This window comes from Notolabrus celidotus, chromosome 1 (genome assembly GCF_009762535.1).
Source record: "Notolabrus celidotus isolate fNotCel1 chromosome 1, fNotCel1.pri, whole genome shotgun sequence".
Classification (NCBI taxonomy): domain Eukaryota; kingdom Metazoa; phylum Chordata; class Actinopteri; order Labriformes; family Labridae; genus Notolabrus; species Notolabrus celidotus.
In genome coordinates this window covers 10,210,804-10,236,308 of record NC_048272.1, presented here as the reverse complement: position 1 = coordinate 10,236,308, position 25,505 = coordinate 10,210,804, and the positions used below count along the sequence as shown (strand labels likewise).

The window sequence follows — 25,505 nt, the reverse complement described above, 5'->3', positions numbered from 1 at the left end:
GACTTCACAGAGCAGGGGGGAAAGTGGGATTTGTTTGGGTCCCAGCACACATGGCAATAGAAGGAAATGAGGGAGCAGATACTATGGCGAAGAGAGCCACAAAGATGCAAAGTGTTGGAATGTGTTTGCCTTATGGACTGCTGGAGTATAAATAAATTATAAATAAGTGGGTTAAAGATGCATGGCAGAATGCATGGGAAAATGAAAGAAAGGGGAGGTCATATTTTGAAATTCAGAGCGCAGTGGGAAAGGAAAAATATTATGTTAAGTGCAAAAGAAGAGATTCAGTGGTTGTAACTAGGATGAGGCTCGGGCATTGTGGGCTCAAGAGTGGGCTGGCCCTGATAGGGAAGCACCCTGATGGAGAATGCGTCTGTGGGGACGTGGAGTCAGTGTGTCATGTTCTCTTGCAGTGTGAAAGATATGCTCGGGAAAGAAGGACGCTGTTCAAAGACCTGCTAACAGCTGGAGAAGCAGTCTTTAGCATGAGCACGTTATTAAACTTGGACAACTGGGCGAAAGTTAAGAGACTGTTGGAGTTCTTGCACAGAACCGGAGTGTACACAAGAATATAATAATTAATCTAAGGACCTGATTCATCGACCTAAGGAGGGCAGCAATACTCCGTTGTTGCGTCTAGCCTGCCTTACTCAAAGAAGAAGAAGAAGAACGTATGTGTTTACTGCTGTCGCGAGCTAACGGGGCTGCACTGGGCTGCACTACGTAACTACGTCATCTCCCATTCTCCCCGCTGATAGAAACATCTGAACATTAGAGATGGCGACCAGTATGTCAAATGTAACATAGCCCTAGCGATGTTTTTAACATTGCCCTTTGGATAACGACCCCCTCTTTTGATTTCACGTTCAATTAGTAACCGGACACAATGGAGGAACAGTGGGATTTCGAGTTTTTGTCCCGAATCGCTGATAGCTGCTTGTCATTCCTCTCTGAATTTGTGGACGACTGGCTCGCAAACGACATGAGAGTATGCATCTTTAAAATCTTACTCGGCTGGTTAATTTTTAGTCTTATCGCCATACACTTCGCGTGGAAATTCTACGGGAATACAGTGAACGATATGTACTATCGACAGGGTGAGTTTTTTAGTCGACCTAATCTGTGTTAGTGCAGCATGCTAACTGAAAACTAGCCATGTTGACTTCATATCTGTTTGTGTTTACGTTCAGGGACTGGACAGAACGGGGGCACACCTGATACAGCCCCTCACTTCAGTGGATGGTAGGTGTCCTAACAATCATGTCGCTTCAATCAAGTATAGATTACCTTCCTCATAATAGATATAATGTGCAATCCTTGATTTCCAGTGCAATATCTCAACAACCACGTGCAAATTTGTAATTTACTCTCTAACATATTTTATTATTATATTCATTCACTAAAATTTTCACTCTGGCTTAGGTTAATTCATTTATTTATGTCTTAAAAGTACTTCTACGCCTTTCTTTGTACAGATAGTATTCTTTATTTTTATTTAAAATTTTTAAGGTTAGTTTTTAGGTTTATATATGTATTGTCCTTACTGTCTTGTTGTTAAGTATCAGTGTTCCATTCACCACGTCAAATTCCTTGTGCAGTAAAGATTTGATTCTAGTGCCCAGAAGCTTCAGTAATAAATCTGTAACTACTTGTGCAAAACGACTCAGGATCTTACTGACTTTGCTTGTTATTATTGACAATGAAATGTAATAATGTGCTCTCAACTGAAGCTGCAACTTTTCTGTTTGTTAATATATAACTGGTGGCAATGGGAAATATGTGTATAAGAGTTTTCCATTATACTGTAATTGTCAAACTCCATGTTTATAATAGTTTTGTTAAGAACAGCATTTCTTAATTCTTACAGGGAAAGTAAAGCAGCAGCAGATCTTAAGACTCATCGAGATTGACAGGACCACAATGCTGGACTTAAGACTTGATCCAAGTGAGAGGAGGACAGTTTACATTTCCTACAGAGTTATGTTTTGCTGATATCCAAGCAACTTCAGTGCATTCAAGACCAAGCCAACTTCTGGCAACTGCCCAGAGGAAAATCTGCTATCACTTTTTATTCTTACCAAAGTGTCACACTTAAATACACTTCATTACTTATCAAGTGCTGTGTTTTTTATTTTGGCCTGTTAGGATTGTTCATGGAAAACCATACTCTGCATTAAAAGCTTTTTTAATGAGGTGTCAGTAAAATGAGAAAAATATTCACGAGTTGTTTTCACATTATGGTTGCTTTAATAACATATTGCCCTTTCAGTTTTCCAATTTGACCAAGTGCATGAAAAGGGTATTAGAACTTGATTTGATTATTTAAGACACTATTTTTTCAATACTTGACACATGGGCTGATGTGGATGAATTTTTTTAAAGTTAGAAGTAAGTTATGTGCAGGTGGGATATGGCAGAGAGGATCATCTCTAACACTGTGCCTTCATGAAAATACACAGCCTGTATATATGATCCATGCAAAACAGCTCAGGTTTTTCCCCCCTTAAATTTTAATAAACCGTTCCTCATGAGATGTGGATCCAATTTGTTAATCTTAGGTATTCACCCCCTTCTGACACAAACAAACTCAGTACAATTAGGTACACATTTAAAATGTCTAAATTAGTTTTATTTTCAGTTGACCTGTTACACATGTCAGAGAGCTTGGTTTATTCCAGTGTGACTTAGTATAAAATAATAAAATATGAAGAGTTGGTTGAATAATTTCAATGTGTATTGCATGAGCCATCTTACAGTTTATTATTACAGGGTTAAGATACAACAGTGATCACAAATCTGGAGTATAGACATTTTACTGCATGGTTTATTGACAGTAATGTTTATTTATGTGCATATTTATTTTCAATGAAGCTAAATGACAAATGTGTCAAAATGCTTTTAGTACCTTAATAAACCAGCTGTAAGCTGTAAGATAGGAGGCCTGTTTTATACCAGTGGCTCATTGAAATTACATGTGTTGTGATTGAACGTACTGATTTCAGTGACATCTTTTCAGTGAAGCAATAACTTTGAAAAAAAATAAGTGCTCTGCTGATAGTGTGACATTTTTATTATTGAACCAGTCTTTTCTTCATGGTTGTTACCACTTCAATCTGGAGAAGCAGTTGAACTTCTATGAAGTATTTTTTTATATATATGAACCAAAAACGTTTGTAGAGTTTAGTAATACAATCACTTAAATGTCAAGTTAAATGGACTGTTAAAGTTCTCTATTTATCCAGATCCACTGGATTTCAAGTATTCTATTGATTGTCTTTTAAATTATCTTATATTAATGGGAACTGGTGGAATAAGTAGCATGTGCACATCCATAACATTGGTGCAGGTAAGACCAGATACAAGTAAGCGCTGCCCAGCAGAAAGACTTGCAAAGAAAGTGTAAGAATCGTTGTTAGTTAGGAAGGTTTCGATGTCCAGCCCCTGTGCTTGTGCCTCTTGATACAACCCCCCATCAGTGATGGCCCCCGCTGCCTCAGTGGGTCCATCCTGACCGTCAGTTCCACCACTCAGGAAAACAGGACCGTTTGGTGGGACCCCCAGGTCTTTCATCTCCAGTCCTACTCTCATAGCCAGCTCCTGGTTTCTCCCACCTCGACCCATACCTGTCAGCTCTACAGTGGGCTCACCTCCAGCTAAAAGGCAGGTGGCCCCCCACCCTTCTGTACGCCCCTCATCTAACACCTGCATGGTGCGGCAGAGGTCCCAGCTCTCCACGCCGACTTCAGGCCCCAGCCTCAGCATCTCAGCAGCTATTTCTGGAGGAGGCTCCTCTCGAGCGCAGGCAAAGCGGGCCAGGAGGCCATAAAGTCTGGAGACTGCTCTCACATCACCACACACTCCCGGTGCCACCACAACAGGGCGAAAACCGAGCTCCCGAGCACGGCGACCCGCACACATAAGGGCCACGGTGTTTGAGCCAATCACAACATTGTGGACATGTCCTGATTCAGCGGATTCTCTCTTGGTCTCCTTCCAGCGGGGACCTGGTCTTCCAAGGACTTCCTTCACTGAGGCAGGTAGAGAATTTAACAGACTGTAGCGTTCTAGCACTGACAGAACTTCTTCAGGCCACACCTCACACCGCACTGTGGGGCCACTGGCTATCAAGTCCAGAGGGTCCTCAATTACATCTGACAGTATCAGTGAAACAACCTGTGAAGAAGTCATTGAAGGAGTGAAGTTAAATAATGGAATGAGTTATCTACTATTGAAAGCTAATAAGTGAAATATATGTTACCTTTGCAGGGTGAGCAAAATGTGCAAGCCCTCCTCCCTTTAGGTAAGAGAGGGCCCGTCGCACGGTGTTCAGCTCTTGAATGGTGGCACCAGCACCTGCAAGTTTGCGAGTAACATCCAGTTTCTCTTGCAGCGAGATCGGTGGGATGGGTGCCGGTAACAATGCAGAGCCTCCACCTGGAAGGATTTTTCTTATGTTGTTTTTAAGAGTCACATTCCATTATTTAGAGAAAAATAGTAAAAGAGAAGATTTCTTTACCTGAAATCAGTACCAGAAGAATGTCTTTCTCTGTAAGTTCACTGGCCAGCTGCTTGATCCCTTCAGCTGCAATCTGGGCTTCAGCATCAGGCAAGTTGTTTTTAGCTCCCTCCATTACTTTGATGCGACTGTTCCCTTTTAACAGCAGATGGCTTTGAAGGAGGAGAAACATTTTATTATGCTGATTAATCTTATTTTTCATAATCTTGATTGGATTCATCCTAAGGCTTCTGCTTACCCTTTCCCATGCCCCTGTAGTGTCTGCTGAATCCCATGTGGTACGCTTATTACTCCTTTGACTAGGTGATCCCCCAGAAGCCTCTCTGCCTCTGCAGCCATACCTAGTACAGCTTTTCCAAACCCCACCAAGTGCAGGTTGTGGTTGAGTGTGAATTTGTGACCATCAATGGTGACTGAGTCTTCCTTGCGCTCTATATTCCGTCGGATAACTGTGTCTGGCTGCACAGCTTCCACTGCAGATGCAAACACAAGGCGTGCCCGAGAGTCCATTGACATTTTGCACAATACAGGTTTCTTCCTGCCAATGAGGGCCAGGAAAGGCTGAGGCCGGAGTAGGGACAGAACACGGGCCATGGACAATTCAGTTGGTCTGAGAACAAACTGCCTGAGGGATTTCAAAACAAAACAAAACAGGAGTTTACTAAGACAGTTACTTGTCTAGAATATGCATATGTGAGTAAGGAGAGGGAAATAATCTAATAATTCACCAATTGATTTTTGATCGGTAAAAGGCTGCTATTACCTGATCACAAAACTTTTTAGAATTAGATAGTTGTATATTAAGTTCTTAATCTTGCACACACTAACCTCTAGCAATCTTTAATTTATCTGTGATAATTTGGGCTCAAACTTAAATAAGTAATGGGTGTTTGTGTTTTGGTTGGAGGTCACTGCTTGACTGAATGTAGCGTGTTCTATTGAAGCATGTTCTATTATATCAGTGCAACAAACTTGCATAACATGCATGTTGCATAGAAAAAGGAAACAGTCTTAAAATGTAAATCCAGTGACATCTTCAGTAAGTGAATGAATCAAACAGCCCATGAAGCTCTTTCACACAGGAGACACCTACATTTAGTTGCATAATTCAAATCAGTAAATTTAAATTCCTGTAAATTCCTGATTAGAAAAGCCTGTAGTGGTAAAATCTTAACACATCTAAATGTCAATTATGTTTGGCGCAGTTCTATACCAAGTTAATTCACATGAAAACGTGTTTTTTATGTTTAAGCTGCCAGCTTGCTTTTAAAGGCTGAGAATGAAGTGCACAGACATTCGTTACTTTGTGTTTGAAGCTGCAAACCCCTACATAGAAAACAGCCATTATCATTTAAGCAGTTGATACAGTTCCATTAAACCGTGCCTTCTAATTCATCTCCCTACCTGTGAAGGTAATAATTGGGATAGAAGGCTGGTGGATTCCTGTGGAAGCCTGTTTTCTGCGCTCCAGCTCAGCAGTCAGGCAGTACAGCAAAACTCTGACCACATACTAACCAAGATTGTGTACCCTATGTGTAATGATTGACTTGAGTGGACCACAGGACAAATCAAAACCACTGCCACCCCAGTGGTGCATTTGTCTGAGTAGTTGGATTTTTGAACAGAATTGGGGGCTCAGTGATCCCAGGAGTTTGCACAGTGCTAGTGTTGTTATCAACAGTGGTGAAATTCATGCGCAGAGTACCTGACAGACTTTGGAGTCATTCTTGCAGTTGTATAGTTCAAGGACACACAGCCTGAAGCTAGTTCAAACTGAATACACACTGGTCGCACGCATGACCTTCATAGTTTATTGTGCCTCAACGACACCTGAGATCCTGACACACAATTGTGAAAATAAGAGGTAGTCAAGCTAATTATTTTAATGTCAAAATCATGGTTCTAAGGATGCATTAATCTCCCACCTTGTTGACTAAAAACATGTCTGATACCATACAACCCCACAGCTATCAAAATTCAGGCCCAACAATGCTGCAAAATATGTTTTTCCAGATATCTTTTTACACATATCCAGTTTAATATTGAGTATATTACAACATAACACTGGCCCTTTAACATCTCCAGATGTGTATGAGCATTAAAAGTAATGTTGTACATCAAACTGTTATTTACTTTATCTGTTGATCTACCAAGTATATTTTTACAATTGATGAATAGTAATTGTCTAGTCTGCAATATCCAATCAGAACACTCTCATTTACATAATGACCAATAACAACAAACGAACTGGAACCATTTGTTTGGTATTTTACCTTAAAACAGTCACAAAATAATTAACAAAATATTTGGAAATTAGTTTTATTTTAATTATTTGTTAGCTAACTCCATGTTTGTGTGTAAAGCAAATATGGGTTATTACAACTATTGAAAGATTAAATCAATCGTGGTTTTCATTATGCCTTTAATAGTGTGTGTACCATAGGCTATAAATGGTGTGCACATCATTATGAGGCATTGTTTTTCAGTCTACCAAACATCAAATAGACAGTAATACAAGCCAGGACAGAAACTTCTGGAAATAATTAAGCCTACGCAATTTTAAAACAGGTTTACAAACAGTTTCACGCCATTTGTAGCTAAAACACCTAATAAGTAACAATATTTACTGTGTAACTTAAATATACCATTAAGTGAAAACGCCGAGGTTAAATCGAGCGTCTCCTCTACCATGGTCACCGTCGGCTTTTCACGCTTACCCTTAAAAAGTTCGATCTCTGGACTAAACAGAACACATGGGAGTAAATTCATACCTCAGGACCATCTCTCTGCGAGTGTAAAACTTCTCCTGCAAGTTTGTCCTGCACTTGGCATAAGACCATTTTGTTGCCCGGAGAAAACCCTAGAAGGAGCCGTTAAAGAGAGCAGGTTCAATACAGGCTGTAACAAATTTAGAAAGTGCTGGACCCAGAGGGACCGTTCGCTCACAGATACAGATGAATGACATGGAACTACGGGGTTGGGCTGTCAAAAATAAGATATCAATTTTTCTGTTACTTGTTTATCTGTGGTGAGCTGAAAATTTAGGGGAAAACAGTGCAGGTGTTATTCCTATTAAATAATTTCTAATGTACATTTGCCAGCCATGAAACAAACAAGCTTGAACTATCGCAATAACAATAAAATCCCGTGGTATCAGACTACGGTGGCCCTGAAGTGCAAATCACAATGGCAATTCAGAAAACACAACGGCTGTTTTCAGAACCGCCTAATATACTAGCAGTAAGTACTGTTTTGGCCAAAATTCAGTATTTAGAATGTGAAAAAGAGCAAAATATGCAGTATGCCCAAACTCCCCGGATGTCTACTGATTTGGAAAAAATTCACAGAATGCCTCAGACCAGTCTGCCCCAAGCGAGCCGGATCCTCCCCTGGAGGTGAAGCTTTCAGCAGTCTGTCGGCTCCCTGGTGGCTGGCTGCAGTATAGGTAAAAAAATCCGTCTCCCCCATTCATTTGAATTGGGGGTCAAACTTTAAAAAATAAATACACGTTGTACGAATGTTTCTCACATCTGTATGCTGTGGTGATATGTAGTTAGTATTTGACTGTTTTGTGTCCAAGGCCTCTTTTTCCTGAAAAGTTTCTTTTTCGTTAGTTATTAGAGTTTAAAAAACAGGGTTTTACTTCCAGGTTTGCTTTGATTCACAGCCGCCGTAGAGGGAAACTTCAAAGGACACACAGCGTCTTGTGACGTTACGCTGTAGGGCAGAGCTCGTTACAGTGGCATCACAGGCTCTGGCTGCACAATGGCTGCACCCAGGAGCAGGATTTTTTGGCTTCAGAACAGTACAATGGGAAGAGGCAGAGCAGCGCTGTTCATTTTTATTTACAGTCTATGGTCTGCCCCGCATACTGTTTCTCACAATGCACAGCGCTCACTCCGCTTTTCCTTTTTCTTCTCTTTTTTGACAGGGGGAACTTAGTTTTTAGGTGCTGTGAAAATTATTAAATTCCATATAAACAACTTCCTAACTTTTAAATCATAAGTGATGCTAAAGAAGCAGTTTCTCTATCAGCTTGGCTGTTGTTTACTTCTGCATCCCGAAACTGGAAATCCAGTGACGTCTGGGTCAGTGTACTACAGACCAGATCCAACAGAACACTCATACTACAGACTAAATTCAAACACAGTATATAGTAGGCAAGCGGCAACCTCCGGTCTAAAAATTTGAGTTCAATGCGGAAGTGTTAAAAGCTGCAGTTCATCGAGGATCCACTTGAGGCTGGCTCCGGAAGTCACATACACATGAATGGGAAAAAGACGATATTTACAGAAGAAATAAACATGTTTACAGCCTGGTACAAAAGATGAGTGTAGTCTGGATTACTTATTTCTCGATGTGCTCTCACTGTGAGGGGGGGGGGGGTGATTTTTTTTCTAATGTGGCAACTTTGAAGATATTGAGATTACTAGTCTTCCAATGAGAGGCACAGCTGTCTGCAGGAAGACTGCAGCTATCGGCTCAGAGGCTCAAACTCTTTACATCACACTGGCTCGACAGAAAAAATATGGCTCCTGCCGACGATTGGTCTCAAAACAGCTCTTCAAAAACAGATGTACTGTAAATAAAAATAGACAGCGTTGCTCTGCCGCTTCCCGTTGTATGGTTCTGAAGCCAAAAAATCCTGCTCCTGGGCGCAGCCAGTGTGCAGCCAGAGCCTGTGAAGCCACTGTGACGAGCTCCGCCCTACAGCGTAGCGACACAAGACGCTGTATGTCCTTTGAAGTTTCCCTCTACGGCGGCTGTGAATCAAAGCAAACCTGGAAGTAAAACCCTGTTTTTTAAACTCTAATAACTAACGAAAACGAAACTTTTCAGAAAAAAGAGGCCTTGAACACAAAACAGTCAAATACTAACTACATATCACCACAGCATACGGACGTGAGAAACATTCGTAAGAAGTATATTTATTTTTTAAAGTTTGACTGATTTTTGACCTATACTGCAGCCAGTCACCAGGGGGCAGACACACTGCTGAAAGCTTCACCTCCAGCCGAGCGAGATGCTCCCCTGGACGTCATAGATACTACGTCCATATTTTATACAGTTTATGGTAGTAGGCAGTACCTACTGCTCACTACATTAGTAGCTAGTATGTACCAATGGTTAATGCCGTAGTGTTTTCTGATTTGCGGTAGTGTTTCGTGAATTGCACTTCAGGGCCACCGTAGAGTTCAGACCCATGCGCGTATCAGTTTATGAATATGCGCGTACTCGACGTGGCGAAGGCGGTGCTTTTCCCTCCCTCTTCACTACTACCAGAGATTAGCAGTATCACAGGCGGGCTTTTTCATGCAGAATTTGAACCATACTTCTTAAAAAAATAACCTTTAGCATTATTGTTGAACATATAGATAAATAGATAAGCATAAGCGACATCTGTAAGACGGTTCAGAGTAAACAGAGGGCCTGCTTCCCCTCAGACACAGATAGAGGCCACCATGAAGCTGACGGACAATGTGCTGCGGAGCTTCAGAGTAGCTAAGGTGTTTCGAGAAAACTCAGACAAAATTAACTGCTTCGATTTCAGTTCTAATGGGGAAACTATCATTTCCAGCAGTGACGACGACTCGTTAGTCTTGTACGACTGCCAAGAGGGAAAGTAAGGGCATATTTAATCCATTTCAGTCCTATTGTTTTTTTTAACGTTAGCTAGCTTAACATGCTATGCTAGCTAGCGAGGCCTACGACATTGCGATTATGCTCGGATGAGATGTAGCATTTGTATCTGCATATAATAAAAAAACTGCAAGCACTTTATGTCGCTTTCATGTGTGTTTAGTGAGTTTTAATAGAATTTAAGTAAAAATATACACCGTGCATCCATCATTTTGGTAGCTGTCCAAGTTGTGGAATCAAACGGGCTTGTGATATTGGCTGTGTGTGAAAGGATTAAAATATCTATAGGTGTAATAAAGAGGCTAGTAACTTCAAATAATTTTCAATTTAATGGATTGACAATTGTAGTTACAAGTAAACCTTAAACGATTGGTATCTCATTTGAATCTCTCAAAACATTATTGTATTTGGTGATTTATTGTCGCCCTAATTAAAGAGTCAAACATTTGCAAAAGATGTTTGAAGTGAACAATTTTCAATTGTGACATTTCTTTGCCAGAAGAAATTTTGATAGTTCAAATGAATGAATAAGTAACTGGTAGTAAACATGTCTTCTGCCATCTTTATAATGATCTGTCATTATTCATTGGACCTACAGCCTGAATTATCAAACTTTAATACTTCATTATTAGTTTATAGCATATTGAACATTTCTGACCAGAAAGCCCAAAATCTCTGTTTTGTGCGTAATGATACAACACAATGTCAAAATGTCTGCACTGATGCTGTTACTTTAATGTGATAAGATTTGAATGACTATAACGTTAACCCCTCCTCCCCTCTTGTACTTTGATTTATTACAGACCTAAGAGGACCCTCTACAGTAAAAAGTATGGAGTAGATCTGATCAGGTACACACATGCTGCAAACACTGTGGTCTACAGCTCCAACAAGATTGATGGTATGTGGATGCAAAAATAATAGCTTTTGCTTGATACCATTGCATGAATAAGGTTCAATCTGTGATCAAGGTTATGTCAGTATATCACATATTTAAGAGCTCATTAATGAATCACATTCTCTTCTTGTTATCGTGTGTGTGAGGAAAAGACTTGCCCAGTTGTGGTGGATGTAGTTGTCTTGCATTAGCTAATGCTCACATCGGTAAACTTGAAATGCTTGACTTGGATGCATGAATAAGCAACACCAAAGATACCTTGTTTTCCTTTAAAAGAAAACCCATCAGCATTATAAAATGTGATGAGCATGTGCTGATAAAGCACTGGGCTTGTGATTGAGGTATACAGGATGAGACAACCTTGAGGACCACTGCTGAATCATGGGAGAAACACTGCTCACTTTGGTCTGAGGTAGTTGTTTGTACAGTTTGAGGGTCTGTGATTCTGCCCCATACAGGAGCTAACTGTACAAGTGACTGCCTTGCCCACGGTTGAGTTAAATCATCAGGCCTGGCTATGATCAATGTCATGTTTTTACTGCTGTTGGTCATTACTGATGCTTGAAATGGTAATTGTTTGTTGTTTTATCATCCTTGAAGATACTATTCGATACCTGTCTCTACATGACAACAAATACATCCGCTACTTTCCCGGACACAACAAAAGGTAAAGTCTGAATTCATGCTGTATCATTCTGTACCTTAATTTGATGTAAATGATTTAATTTAAAGTTGATGTATTCCCATGTTTATTTGTCTTCTTCATCAGAGTGACATCTCTATCCATGTCTCCTGTGGATGACACATTTATCTCCGGTTCAGTAGATAAAACAATCAGACTCTGGGACTTGCGGTCTCCTAACTGCCAGGTAAGGATTCCATTAGCAATCCTGACAGTGTCCATTCACGGATATGTGAAATAATGCTGACAGTGTCCATTCACGGATATGTGAAATAATGCTGACACTGGGAAAGACTCACTAACCCCCTTTTTACTATGTACATTTTAGGGTCTGATGCACCTGCAAGGAAAGCCAGTTTGCTCCTTTGATCCAGAGGGCCTAATTTTTGCTGCTGGAATAAATTCAGAGATGGTTAAACTTTATGATCTGCGGTCATTTGACAAGGTAAGAGGTGTTGTATGTTGTTTATCCTGATATAAAATTGAAAAGACATCTTAAATGCTATTTGAGGCAAATATTGATGTTCCTTTTTCTTTGCAGGGTCCCTTTGCAACATTCAAACTTCAGTATGACCGGACGTGTGAGTGGACGGGACTGAAGTTCAGCAATGATGGAAAACTTATCCTTATTTCTACTAACGGCGGAGCGCTTCGCATTTTAGATGCCTTCAAGGGTGCTGTACTACATTCCTTTGGGGTAAGACACAACTCAACTGGGTCATAAAGTGTAGGAGAATCTGTTGCGTAGGACAGATTGCTATCTAAATCACAGTTGGGACAGTGTGCTTTTGAAAAATGACAACGGTTCTTAAAGCCCTTAAGGCCTTAACTGTTTTGTAAAGGCACACACTTTGAAACAGCCAAACTGTAGTCCTCATTCATGTTTGTAGAAAGTGATGAGGATTTCAAATGTTCAAATCTTGTTTGCAGCACTTACATGCACAAATGAATTGCTTGTTGTTCATTGTTGGATGTTATTCATTTCTAAACAGGGCTACAACAACAGTAAAGGTGTAATACTTGAGGCGTCTTTCACCCCAGATTCACAGTTTGTGATGATTGGTAAGTTGAGCTCAAACGTTCTCTTGTTGTTCTAAGGAGTTAGGAATAAATGTATCAGGGATGTTATTTTTTCCAGATTTATTTGGAATTATGGATATTCAGACCTGAAGAGGTGACTCGTGAATCATATAGGTACACTCCTATTTGAATGAGGGGGGTAATGAAATGAGCTGTGAAATGATAATTCAGGGCATCTGCAAGCTATAATGTGATGACACTTTAAATTCCAAGTATTTACTCCAATGTTTGTGTTGAGCTTGCACTCAACTTGTTTTAAATTGTCAGCGGTGAGCTGTTTATATTAATTAGCATGCTGTGCATTAATTGAAAGTACTGGATGACACTTCATTAGCCACTCTCTAACAGTACAGCACACAGCAGCTTTTTTGTCAGATGCCAATCACCTCCCTAATTTATACAATATTTGATTGATTGGTGTGACAAATAAAGGCCATTCCTTTAACAAATTCCAGGAATTGACCCTTGTATCATTCAATGTTTTTGTTTTTATTTTAGGCTCTGAGGACGGAAAGATCCACGTGTGGAATGCAGAGAGCGGTATGAAGGTGGCTTTATTAGACGGGAAGCACACAGGACCGATCACTTGCTTGCAGTTCAACCCCAAGTTCATGACGTTTGCAAGTGCCTGCTCAAACATGGTAAGAGGGGGAGCAGTGTGGACTTAAAGAGGCCACTGAAGTAATTTATTTAAGTGTTTTTTAAAATAAGTCTTCTTCTTGCTGGACATTGACCTTGTTTTGTTATTGTACTGTCAAATACTATGATAACTCACTTTCATTGACCACACACACACACACACACACACACACACACACACACACACACACACACATGCCAAAATCACCATTATACAACATAAATGGTTGTAATGTCACTAAACATTTAATTAAAAATAATAATCTTTCAGGCATTCTGGCTGCCCACCATTGATGACTAATGAAGTGAAAGACTTCTGTTGACGACAAGAATGAAAATGTCCAGCAGGGGTCAGCACACGGAGCTCTGTGTGTGGATTCCACAGGAAGTGTGGCCCATGAAAAACAAATTGTAAATAAGTAGTTTGAAGAAAAAGATGACTTGTTTATGCCTTTTTTATATTTCTATTTAACATTAAATCATTTCTTTGTAAGATGTTGGTTTGTCTGACTTGTTATTCTGTTGAAGACTGAATTTCTAGGAGTGTGTGTACATCAATATTGCAAGTTGTTGACAGATACAATATTGCAAGAATTTTGTATCTGATTCAAACAATATTTTTTAGATTAAATGGAGGAAATGAAAATATTTGATTTTTCAGGAATGTCATTTTCTTCATAATTCATTTTTATATAAGTTAGGAAATTCCTTTTATGTTGGCATTAATCCAAATGTGATAAAAACTAATCCAATATAGAAACTTATACTTGTTTTTACAGGTTAGTTTCTTTAGGTATGAGTTATTATTTTAGCCTAGTACGTTCTTTTCTCCTATTTTTCAGGTAAATCATTGGAAAATCAATCCTCTAGAAGGCATAAGAAACACCTAGACCCATTTTGAATGTGTGGTTCTGAGTTTGAAGAAATGCTTTCATCATTGCCATGTGATTGATGCTGGCAAAGAAAACATCTTGCACAGTGTGTTGATCATCACGGTGGTCATGTGTAGAGTCAGTTGAGGGGTGTGCAAAAATAAATAAATTGTGTCAACCTTTCAGAGCAATATGCCCCTGCTCCTTTCAAAACATCTGGTGCTAATTTATCTTGGGTTATTTTGAACTCTAAAAAAATTCCATTGTCAGAAAATATTTTTTTTAGCTCAAAAATTCATGGTAAAAAATTAATGAGAAATTCCTAGCAGCTGTCACATCTGGGACTTCCTTTACAATGCACTAAACATCGCATAGCAAATCAACATTACACTTCACAAAAAGAGAAGCACATTAAAGAAGCTACTGAGCTGGTTTGTGATGTGCAACTGCATTACAATCCATTTGAAGGCCTTAACAATAGATCGCTGAGATTTTTAGGTGTAGGAAGATTTATTATCTTGGCAGCAATGTTGGTTTGACCTGGTTTACCACAGAACATGCTGAAACGACAGGTGGAGCAGGATGGGTTGCATGCTGTCCTGACCGCCTCATAACTCTTACCTGTTGCCACCATTTAGACAACACACCTGACTTGAATTGTTGGCTCAGAAGCTGTTAACTGGGTTTACAGGTCACAGTCACTTCCTCTGCTGTGTGTGGGGGGGGGGGGGGGGTTTACAGGCCAGTACACAGGGCCAGTCAGCCAGTAGAAGCTAAATTTGGGAGAGGTGATCATGTTCCCTGTGTGCACATGATACTGTCCTACTTACATGTCCCTTCTCACACTGTTTCAGTCTCTCAGCGAGTCCAGTCACACTCAGCGATCCTGTTCTTCAGTGGTCAGATCAGAGACATTATCAGAAGTAAAGGACATTTCTAAAACAGGCACTTTTATTAATTTTTTTGGGACTTGTCGGAACTCAATATTCAGGCTTGGTGCTGTGGTGCTCCAGTTCGCTCCTGTTGCTGCTTGTCTTGTCCCCCAGTTCCCCTAAGACACCCCCTGGCGGGAGGAAGAAACTGCTGACCCGCCATGTTCCTCGCACTTGTGGTGACGCCAGAGCTGAGGGACTTCCTGGCAAGGGCCAGAGGTGGAGCGGTGCGCCTCATCAAGGTGCGCATCCAAGATGGTGAGTGACCTGAGACTAAGGGCCGGTGCTCTGGCCCTTAGTGGGATTGGATGTAGTATATGGGCTACATTATTCATGGCTTCAGTTTTGTTTATTCCAGTGAGTTCAAAAGTACTTCTTGTTCAGTCATTTTCAGTAAAATATGTTATTGAGATCACACTTCTAATGGAGGTTTGTTGTTCTATACATCTGAGAGTAAACATCTTACACAATCACTCAGGCAACTGTCCAGATCTTTTCACAGTTCACATTAATACATGGAGTCCTCATCAACAAGATCTTGATGCAACCCTGTTTTTCCTCATGTTTTGGTCGTGTCCCTTTGAAATGAAATATCTACCTGTGATGACTAGGCACAAGTTCCATTACATTTTTTTCTCTTCATACCTCTAAAACATTTCCATATGAAGCCGTCAAAAATCAGTGAAAATCATGTCTGTCTGTCTCCAGTCTGTGCCTCTGAGTTACCACATTAAAATGTTAGTAAAAGAGTTAGGCATTCATGATTTTTGAGAAAACCCCAAAGTATTGTTTCTGAATTACACAGTTTATGAGCCTTTATTTGTCTGAATAAAACTTAATGTGTACCACAAAGTACCAAAGATTGTATTGAGTTGACTGTATGTCCTAAGGTGGGTGGTCCTAAATTAAATGTCTCATTGCTTTGTTTGTACGACTCAAAAACAGACGCACATAAATAATTTTGTAGGGAAAAATGATACATAACAGAGTAACACAGGTACAAACATAACTCTTTCCAAAGGTTGTTTTAAGCCCTGAAAATTCAGGAAGGACACTCTGTATTTCCAGCTATCATCTTTATTTTCATCTCTAAAGCCATGATTGTTATCATGAGGCGAGCAGATCATTTTTTTCATCTAGATGGCTGAAAAGAGCCTTGAAGGATTCTGGGAATATGACCAGAGTACCAGTGATTGTCAATAAAAGACCTTCCAGTTTTTTAAAGTTCACTGGGTTTCCACTGTAGCTCTGGTTTAAAGGCAAGCCACAAGAGGGACAAACTCATGTCTCGTGTGAATGAGAATCTTGAGGCTGCGGCTTCCTATTAAGTGGTCACAGACAAAACAAAACAAAAAGTGTGGTCGAACACTGCTCAGGACTTCGTGTAGCTTCTAGGAACACATGATTGCATCAGCAGTGTGAAAACAGACATTCAGTGTGTCAGCTGAGCATTCTGTGAAAAAATGGGCATTGAGGCAATGGGTTTCTTGGTAGCAGATGATGGGCAGACTGATGTGTTCATGAGGTGTTTATATCTTGTTTCTTACATGACTAGTGTCACATGTAATCGGATTCATGTCATTTGCATTCTGGGACTTTTTGGGGGCTATCTTTGAGGACTGTGGGTATCAAATTTAGGATTTGGTGTCTAATTTGAAGGGTTGATGTCAGTGGAGACTGACTGGGTGCAGAGACAGACAGACAGACTTCCCTACTAGAGCCGTGAGAGCTTCCTGGGTGTCTCTTGGATATTTAGAGCATTGTGTGACCTGACATGGCGGCTTGCTGCTGCCTGGTGACACTCACTATTGCTCCAATGTCAAAAGTGAAACAAGATTGAGGCTGATTTCATCACCACTGGTTTGATGTTTCACTCGGTGTCTGAGCACCGAACAGTCTGCTCTAATTTCATGATTTTATGACTTCTGTTTTGGACTTCAGAGACAAAAAAATACACACAAAAGATAGTTATTACATAAAACTATAATTTTATTTTTATATATAATAAGTTTTATATTTATGGACCTTCAAATACACAGAGAGAGAATGGCCAATGGAAAGTATGTGTGTCTGCAGAGCAGGAATGTGTTGTGGCTCAGAATAGCATCATGCCCCCAGAGACGGTCAGGAAATCCCCTGTACCCCACAAGGACATCAAGCTTTAGGTGTTTGTTTTGTTCCATGAAGCCACGCTGTCAGGGTTTGTATTGTGGGGTCACGTTTGTCATTCCCATCAAAGATTACACATCAACCTGTAAGAAATTGATCTGTTGGTATTTTTCAAAACAAGCGGTCTCTCTCTGCCGTCATCCGCCCACTATGTTTAAAGAAAACACACAGAGCAAACAGTGAAAGTTTCATGGTGTTTCATTGTTGGTGTGTCGATAACTGAATGAACGTTGAACAGGTTATGCAGTCAGCAAATGTTCTGACTACCAACCAAACAACTGACTCAGTTTCTAGCTTCTCATATGTGAACATTTTCTTTATTACAAATGACTGAAAAATGAATACAAATTCTTGGGCGTCTGTCAAGTCAGAAAAACAGAAAGGAATTGAAGACGCTTTCTTGGCCTATTTTTCCCTGTTTTCGGACGATTTGTTATTCAAGCTACTAAAATAATGTGAGAATAATTACAAATTAAAACAATTAAAATAATTGCTGGTGAAAGTTGTGAGCGGTCTTCTTAATTAATTATGTTTGGAGTCTTAATTTTCAACCACTTGAATACAAACTGAGTTTGTACAGACAGACTAAAGATGTAATGACTTAGTTGAGAGAAAATGTAGAGAGGGCCCCATGTACATGTACAGAGGACTATAGCCTCTGTACACGGGGCTCACTCCTAAACCGCCAGGCCAATGGCACCCCACGTTTTGGTCATGTTTAATATGTTCAATTCTAATAGTCGGTGCTTTGTTTTAATGGTAGGCTTCTACACTCTTTCAAGTGTATGCAATTTATTTGGTCAACTGTTCAGTTTACTGTTCAGTTCTCAGAAACATCATATGTCTTAACCCACTGTAACATGCAATAATGAACTTCTGTTTAGAGAAACTCAACTGTAAATTTGTGCTGATCATCAACAAAGTGCAATTACTCTCCTACGTGAAACTCTTCCTGCTTCTGGCTGCAGACTACAGAGTCCTCTAACTCCTGCTGTATGTCACAGTGTGTTCTGTAAAGACTATGTTACATATGAAGGAGTGGGAGGTATGTGATGAGTTGTGGTCTGATTTCCAGAGCAGCTGGTGCTGGGGGCCTTCAGAGAGCCAGAAAGGAGCTGGGACCAGGACTATGATCGCTTCCTGCTTCCTCTCCTGGATGACCAGGAGCCGTGTTACATCCTGTACCGCCTCGACTCCCAGAATGCACAGGGTTACGAGTGGATTTTCATTTCATGGTCTCCTGACCAGTCTCCGGTATGTTAAAGTATGTACACTTCACTTTGCAAAGCATAGTGTTTAGCTGTATCAGTTATAGTTTGATCACTAAACCTCAAGTCGGAGTCAAGTCTGGAGTCCTGAGTGTTCAAGTCATAGTCTGAGTCACCAAAGATGAATCCAAGCAGAGTTAGAGTAGAGTCCCTTTTACCTGAGTCTGAGTCCTTTTCAGGCCTCCTACAGGAACTGTTGCTTAACAAGATGGCACGTTCTCTTCTCTATCATTTGAGTCTGAATAGAGTAAATGTTTTAGTTTAAGTCCAAGTTTGAGTACTCAAGTCTGATTTGAGTCAGGAGTCTTGAAAATCCGGACTGAAGTCCGTTGTCCTGGACTCAGGTACTACAACACTGAGCTGTATGAACAAATAAAATTGATGATTAGACATACAATCCACAAATTAAGGAATTAAAGGAGCAGTTTCCTAATTAATTTGCAATCCCGTGAAGTTGGGGTACTTGTGAGAGTCACTCTAGAAAATCCTGGGTGTCTTGCACACTGTCCACCAGTTGTTGTTGGTTGCTAATGTACAATAACGTAGAAGCTGAAAGGTTCAATATATCAGAATGTTAAAGAGTAATCAGTAGGCATTACTAAACATTAAGGTTTATTAAGCCAACATTCACATAAGAAGAAAGGCTATCTCAGTTTGGTCAAGGGCCTTGTACCAGTAATGCTGAGTCCTACATTTCCCATCATTCAACACAGAAACATCTTTCATGAGACAGTCCCTGCTTCGTGAAATAAGCCGACTATCAGATGTAACACATGTTGGTTACACATTTTCAAATACTGCTATACTGACCTATGATCTGATTCAGCTCTGACGACATTGACAGGATTATCGTGACGTTGGTGGATTACGGTCAAAATGAGTCAAGTTCCACTTTAAACCAGTTTTGTTTTTATCTTGGTGACCTAATTGAACATGTTTGTTTAGTGTAAGTCTGTTTCCAAGTGTTCTAGCAGTCAGAAACACTTGAGTCAGACTTTTATTTCTCCCTGTTGGTTAAGGTGAACAAAAGATGTTGTATGCTGCCACTCGTCTTCTACTGTTAAGAAAGAGTTGGCGGTGGCCATGTGAAATATGAGATGTTTGGCACAGCCGAGGTAGAGAGAAATTCATTATCCATATCATCTTACTATGACAGAGGGTCTATTCTGCTGTGATGATGTCTTTTTAAAGTGTTTATCCTGTAGTGATCTCTCTTGTTGTGCTTGCATCACCAGGAGGACATCTGTTGCTAGGACTACCAGCGTCATGTGTCATCGTGCTCAGGCCCCTGCCCCGCTCACATTAGCTGAACAGGAGCTCCAGAGGATCAAATCACAGAGGTGAGAGGTCAGCATGTCCTCAGCTGTTGTTCATCACTGCATGTACTAAACTATGCCTGTGCCTTTAATACACCCCCTCTACTTAAATGTAATGTTATGTGTGTTCGTTTTTGCAGGGCCGAGTTAAACAGGTATGTTGAAATGTTAATTATTGAAAGTGTATGTTCAGTATGAATTGTGATGTGTGGAAAGAGAAGAGAGACAGAAATGATCTCTATAATCTGTAAAATGTTGAGATAATTTGGATCTTCATCAGAGCCTTGTTAAGATTGGTGTGTTTCTTGCTGCCCCTGCAGGTGAAGACAGAGATCAGTGTGGAGAGGTAAACACCAGACACTTCAGGGCCTTGCTTTCCCTCTGCAGGACACGGCCAAAAGAGCCTTACAGCAACTCGCCCAAAAACGCATCAACTATATACAGCTGGGTAGCCTCATACAGGAGATACAGACCACTCACAGAGATCGCTGATATGTTATGCTTCCATCTATTTTGCACTAAGACATCTTTTGTTTGCATGTCTTGTTTTTATAGCGGTTGGATACCGAGAAAGAGACAATTGAACTTTGTCCACCCAACCCCACAGAAACCCGAGATCGGACCACAGGGTTCCCAAAGACACTCCCAGATACCACTTCTTCCTTTACAAAACTCCCATGAAGGAGACTACCTGGAATCTGTGGGTATGTCACTGATCCCATAATCCTCTTCTTTTTACATCCGTACAAGATGTACAAGCGAGAGCGAGGAGGGGTATATCCTGTGAACACCTGGTCTGCAGACACTGAGAGATGCTCAGAGAAAGCATTGACTCATCCCCTCTTGTCTATAGCTGTTGTTTTGAACTGTTTTGAGCAGGTAGTGCTTACTTTTCTATCCTATTATGTAAAAATAATTTTAGGTGGTGTCATGGATAAAGAAAACCCGCTTGAGAGAATCAATATGAGTGCTGCTGCTTCTGCTCCATAGGAAACGTTTGGAAAAAATCATTAATTTATGCACTAAACTTATGTAAACCTCTGATTTTAAAATGTCTACAGAAAAATCTGATTTAAAAACCTTTTGTTTACACTAGAGATCAGAATACATATAGAGGAATATACAGAGCCCCTTGGGAGACATGGGAGACATGGAGGAAAAAAACAAACCATGGTTTATCCCAGGATCCTGAAAAAATTGTGTCTCACAAAAGTATTTTGTTAAGGTTACCTCCTACTTTTGATCAAAGGCACAATCAAGCATCAACAACAGTTTAGTGCACACTAGGTAGAGATTTGTTGAATTGAATGAAATTTCTAAAAAAATGCAGTAACCTACTGAAAATGTTAAATCACTTCACACTGGTTAAGAGTAGTTCTGAAAATCAATCTCACATCAGTGGTCTCCTATTGCTTAATCTACAACAATTATTTTGAGTGATATGCTTTTATATCCTGGAATCATGGGGACTATTGAGTTGTAAAATGATTCCTGACCGCCTATAGTCATAAAGTGTAGGATTCCAAAATATTTGCGGGGTCTCGCAGAAGTTTCTTGGGATCTCACAAAACTTTCCCGGGATCCCAAGTTTCTGGGAATGAACCTTTTTTTCCTTCATGTCTCTGAAGGGCCTCTGTAGGAACTGCCAATTTGTATGGAAACAGATGGGCTTTCTGACAGCACTGTATAGAGCTGAAAATGTTCAAAACAGAGCATAGATTTATGCTGACATTAGTGTTTGGGTCAGCTTTAGCTAATTAGCTAAATTATAGTACCTCATACAACCCCACTCCACCCAACTAATAAAAAAAAGAACCATCCCTTTAATCTAATTCAACTTTAACAGCTGCTGTTTGTAAGTTAATGTCTTTCTGAGCTCAATTCTATTAATACCATATTACTTCCTTTTCAATATAAATATTTTTTCTGTGAATGCTTTACCAACTAATCTATATTTTTTGTTTGTTAATCCTTTATAAGCACTGGTGGTCGTATTTACTATACTGCTAACTAATTGATGTTTTATCTTTTGATCAATCTCTGGCACCAATTATTTTTTCTCCTATTAACTTTACTGGCCTTTTCGTGGTATCTATCCAGACTTTTGGACATCTGATTCATATCAACAAAAAATATTTTCATTGGATTCTTACAGGTCTTCTTCTTCTCTCTCCCTCTCTCCGTAGTGTTCATTTACTCTATGCCCGGATATAGCTGTAGCATTAAGGAGCGGATGTTGTATTCCAGCTGCAAGAGCCGATTACTGGAAGATGTGGAGAAAGATTATAATTTGGAAGTTGCTAAAAAGGTAACCTGAGAATAAAATAATGACATATGCATCATATGGGGTGCTACCAACTGCGGAGAGGTCTGGGTCAATGTTTTTCTGTTCCCTTACACGTGTTTAAGTATTTTACCACCTGATTTGAATTAAAAATGTGTCAACTTGTGTGAAAAGAAAGGATTCAGACATCATGTGGAAGAGAATTTACATAAAATATTATCAAAGCAGTGCAAAACTGATGTATGTATAAAAAACACTGTCACTTTAGCCCGCAAATTCCCTCAAGGTGTGTAAAGATAAAACCTCTCCCTCCTTCTCAATGGTCCTTCCCGCTGTTGTGGTAAAATCTGTATCCCTGTGAATATGTGTTTCCCCTGACCTTAACCTGCCACCCCTTACCATAACCAGACCCAACACCCAACATTGAAGGGCACTGCTTTAGCTTTATAAGGAAACTATAATACAACTCAGTCTAGATCACAGTTGAAATGACTGTGAAGATAACAAGAATATGAGACTGATTGTGAATATGCTGAAACACACACTCACACACACGACTGAACGCATGATCCCCTCTAGGCTTCCTTTAGGAGGCGATAAAAATCAGTATAATAAAAAAGTATTAAGGGAGCCCATTGTGGGAGTTTTTACTCATGAAAAGTATTTACAGTCCCAAACTCTCAGAACCTCAAGCTGAATAATAATATCCAAATTTTTAAATGGCTCCAAATGGATTTCAAAGCCCTAAACTCTGGGAACAAATCTATGTACACCAGCATAATTGTTTAATTTTTGTGCATCTTTTTGCAGCTGGAGATTGATGACGGAGCTGAACTGACAGAGGAGTTTTTGTACGAAGAGGTGCATCCCAAGCAGCATGCTCACAAACAGGCCTTTGCTAAACCCCGCGGCCCTGCAGGGAAAAGAGGACACAAGCGCCTCATTAAGGGTCCAGGGGAGAAAGTACCGGACAGCTAGAGGTGGACACATTTCTGATATAGCGAGCCTGGAGTTCCCCCCTTCTCATTTCCCCCGCCCTGTTACGACCTCCTCGGGCCCAGAGGAGCGGACATGGTGATGGAGTCCCTCGGCTGTTTGCGCACTGAAACACTTGAGCTATATTTTAAACTTGTTTTAACTACCATTATGTTGACAAATGATCTTTTGGTCTGTCTCTTCTACAGACAAATCAAATCACACAAATAAATCAAGCACATGCCTCTAAAGAGGTTAGTGGGATTATAAATTAAATCTTCCATACATCACAAAATAAAAGAACAGTTTAATAGACTTGTAGTTGTACTAAGTTGTAAATGGACGATTATGAGGTCTTTCAATTTTCATTTTCACACTCTAATAAAAGTTTTGTATGAGCAATGTTTGTACGAATCACTTAAACACTTAAAGGAAATTCTAAATAAAATCTTGTTTATACTGTGGTATTAGATCTTTCTTGTTACAGATGTTTTCATTCAGCATGCACGGCCACATGTCGGTAAATATTCTACATTGTTAAGATGGTCATGGGATAATAAAATCTCAGATTTAAAACATTCTAAATACAACCAACAGCTGCACATTAAGGCATCTACTTCGGTCGTCAACACCTTCTTATCACACCTGTGAAGTACACTGAGTTCATACTTGTTAAAAGGCTGCCCTGTCTTAATATACCTGCGTGGAAATCAATTCAACACAAGTTCTGACCTGTGTGCAGAACCTTCTCATAACTGATAACGGCTCTTTTGATGCACCTCACCAGACATTTATGTCAGACTTATGTATGAGGTTATCTACGCTTTGAGATCAGTTTGTGTAGATTTTGTAAACTTCATGCCTTTATAATCCTCCTCTGATGTGACTGGAGCATGCTGCTGCACAGAACCGCACCACAACAACATCAAGGCAGATTTTCAGATTATCACCAATGGTACAAATAAGTACTAATCTGACACAAAAGGGGGGGCTGCTCTCTTTGTCAATTAGCCAAGCAATTGGTCATAAGGGTCTTGACCAAGAAACCTAAGCTGATTATTTTTTTTATTATTGTGTAAGATATTGCTCAACTATTACCGACTCAGGACTTCATGCCAGAAGCTCTGAGGCTGCACATTGGGGTTTTCAACTACTACAGTGGCTAATGTCAGCATGCTAACAATGATGACTAATGCTAATATGTCTCAGGTCTAATGTTAAATAATTTAAGTATGAAGAGTTTAAATCCCAAACAAGCAGCAGACCACACAGTTTATTAATCCTGACCAATTAACTTCATTGAACAGAAGAATTTCACAAGTGCTGATACAAAGAACAATCACAGAGGCTTGTACCACGTGTTGCTCTGCTTCATGTGTTCTGAATACCATTAGTTAACATTAGAGCAAACTGTTGTGTCTTAATTAATCAGACACACGTGCCACAACAGGAACTGTAAACAGACTTTATTTCACTGGTTGCATGAGGCAGGGAAACATTCAAGAAATAATAAGTAGCACACAAAGTACTAAGAGTTCAAATAAATGTTGGGGGTGCTTGGCAGCAGTCCAGTTCCAGCAAAGTTGAGCTTATGGTGTAAAAAGAGCAAAATTAATCAAATAAAACATACGAAAAAAATGTGATACATGTTAATATATTGCTGATTTATGGCTGAACCTGATGAGAGTGCTGGTTTACAGGTATTTTGGTAGAGATAAAATGTTGTTTCTGGGCTACCATGTGATCGTTCATCCTTAAGGGGACCATGAATGAGGGGAATCATTTACATGGCAATCTATTGACATATTTCACTTAAACACTAAGGTCACGTTGGGGCTTCAGCAGAAATTTGTACATCCTTTCGGGATCATGATCATCTGTACTAAGTGTGCCTATCCACCCTATAACTGTAAAGACATTTCAGTCCAAAGTGAAAATGTTGACCAACCAAACTATCTGTCCAATCAACAGCTGTTACTCTCAACCCAGATCCATGCTGCTATGGTTGAAATTAACTTCCACATCTTAAAAATGTTCCTTCCCCCAACCCAAAAGTTGTAATTTGTCCGCATGATCACATTGAAACGATTTCACAGATTATGAAACAGTGTAAATTCTGTGTCTTGAAGCATTTCTTTAGCCAGCTATAGGGTAGACTATAAAGCAGATCTATATAGGCCTGTTCCTTGAGAACAAGGAAAAGATCTGCAGATGAATTAGATTTTCTGTTCCAA

At 39.9% G+C, this 25,505-nt stretch overlaps 4 protein-coding genes across 6 annotated transcripts; 3 read left to right on the top strand and 1 right to left on the bottom strand.

The window, feature by feature from the left end:
• The first annotated feature begins 669 nt into the window (after positions 1-669).
• Positions 670-2,724, top strand: tcta (T cell leukemia translocation altered). 2 transcript variants are annotated; one of them, XM_034687830.1, is made up of 3 exons: positions 679-1,097; positions 1,191-1,242; positions 1,868-2,724. In XM_034687830.1, exons 1-3 carry the CDS (start codon positions 887-889, stop codon positions 1,908-1,910), a joined length of 306 nt encoding a protein of 101 aa, XP_034543721.1. In that variant the 5' UTR covers positions 679-886; the 3' UTR covers positions 1,911-2,724. The 2 variants fall into 2 exon arrangements, with proteins under 2 accessions (XP_034543730.1, XP_034543721.1); XM_034687839.1 differs by lacking the exon at positions 1,868-2,724 and having other exon boundaries at positions 670-1,097; positions 1,191-1,246.
• An 82-nt stretch (positions 2,725-2,806) lies between these two features.
• On the bottom strand, positions 2,807-7,650 carry glyctk (glycerate kinase). Of its 2 annotated transcripts, XM_034687817.1 has the most exons (6): positions 7,532-7,643; positions 7,288-7,376; positions 4,755-5,141; positions 4,517-4,668; positions 4,259-4,434; positions 2,807-4,173 (listed from the first exon to the last, which is right to left on the bottom strand). In XM_034687817.1, exons 2-6 carry the CDS (start codon positions 7,296-7,298, stop codon positions 3,283-3,285), a joined length of 1,617 nt encoding a protein of 538 aa, XP_034543708.1. In that variant the 5' UTR covers positions 7,299-7,376; positions 7,532-7,643; the 3' UTR covers positions 2,807-3,282. The 2 variants fall into 2 exon arrangements, with proteins under 2 accessions (XP_034543708.1, XP_034543700.1); XM_034687809.1 differs by having other exon boundaries at positions 7,288-7,650.
• Positions 7,651-9,726: 2,076 nt separating this feature from the next.
• On the top strand, positions 9,727-13,952 carry wdr82 (WD repeat domain 82). Its single transcript, XM_034690155.1, has 9 exons — positions 9,727-10,139; positions 10,960-11,057; positions 11,655-11,721; positions 11,824-11,923; positions 12,065-12,181; positions 12,278-12,433; positions 12,729-12,798; positions 13,315-13,457; positions 13,727-13,952. Exons 1-9 carry the CDS (start codon positions 9,979-9,981, stop codon positions 13,754-13,756), a joined length of 942 nt encoding a protein of 313 aa, XP_034546046.1. The 5' UTR covers positions 9,727-9,978; the 3' UTR covers positions 13,757-13,952.
• A 1,223-nt stretch (positions 13,953-15,175) lies between these two features.
• Positions 15,176-23,698, top strand: LOC117817444 (twinfilin-2). The gene is given in 14 exon segments (XM_034690167.1): positions 15,176-15,517; positions 18,504-18,686; positions 19,716-19,765; positions 19,767-19,811; positions 19,932-19,982; positions 19,984-20,043; positions 20,153-20,167; positions 20,333-20,356; positions 20,358-20,458; positions 20,567-20,628; positions 20,631-20,681; positions 20,684-20,716; positions 22,199-22,320; positions 23,107-23,698. Coding segments are annotated over 14 exon segments (1,062 nt in total). The 5' UTR covers positions 15,176-15,420; the 3' UTR covers positions 23,275-23,698.
• Positions 23,699-25,505: the final 1,807 nt, after the last annotated feature.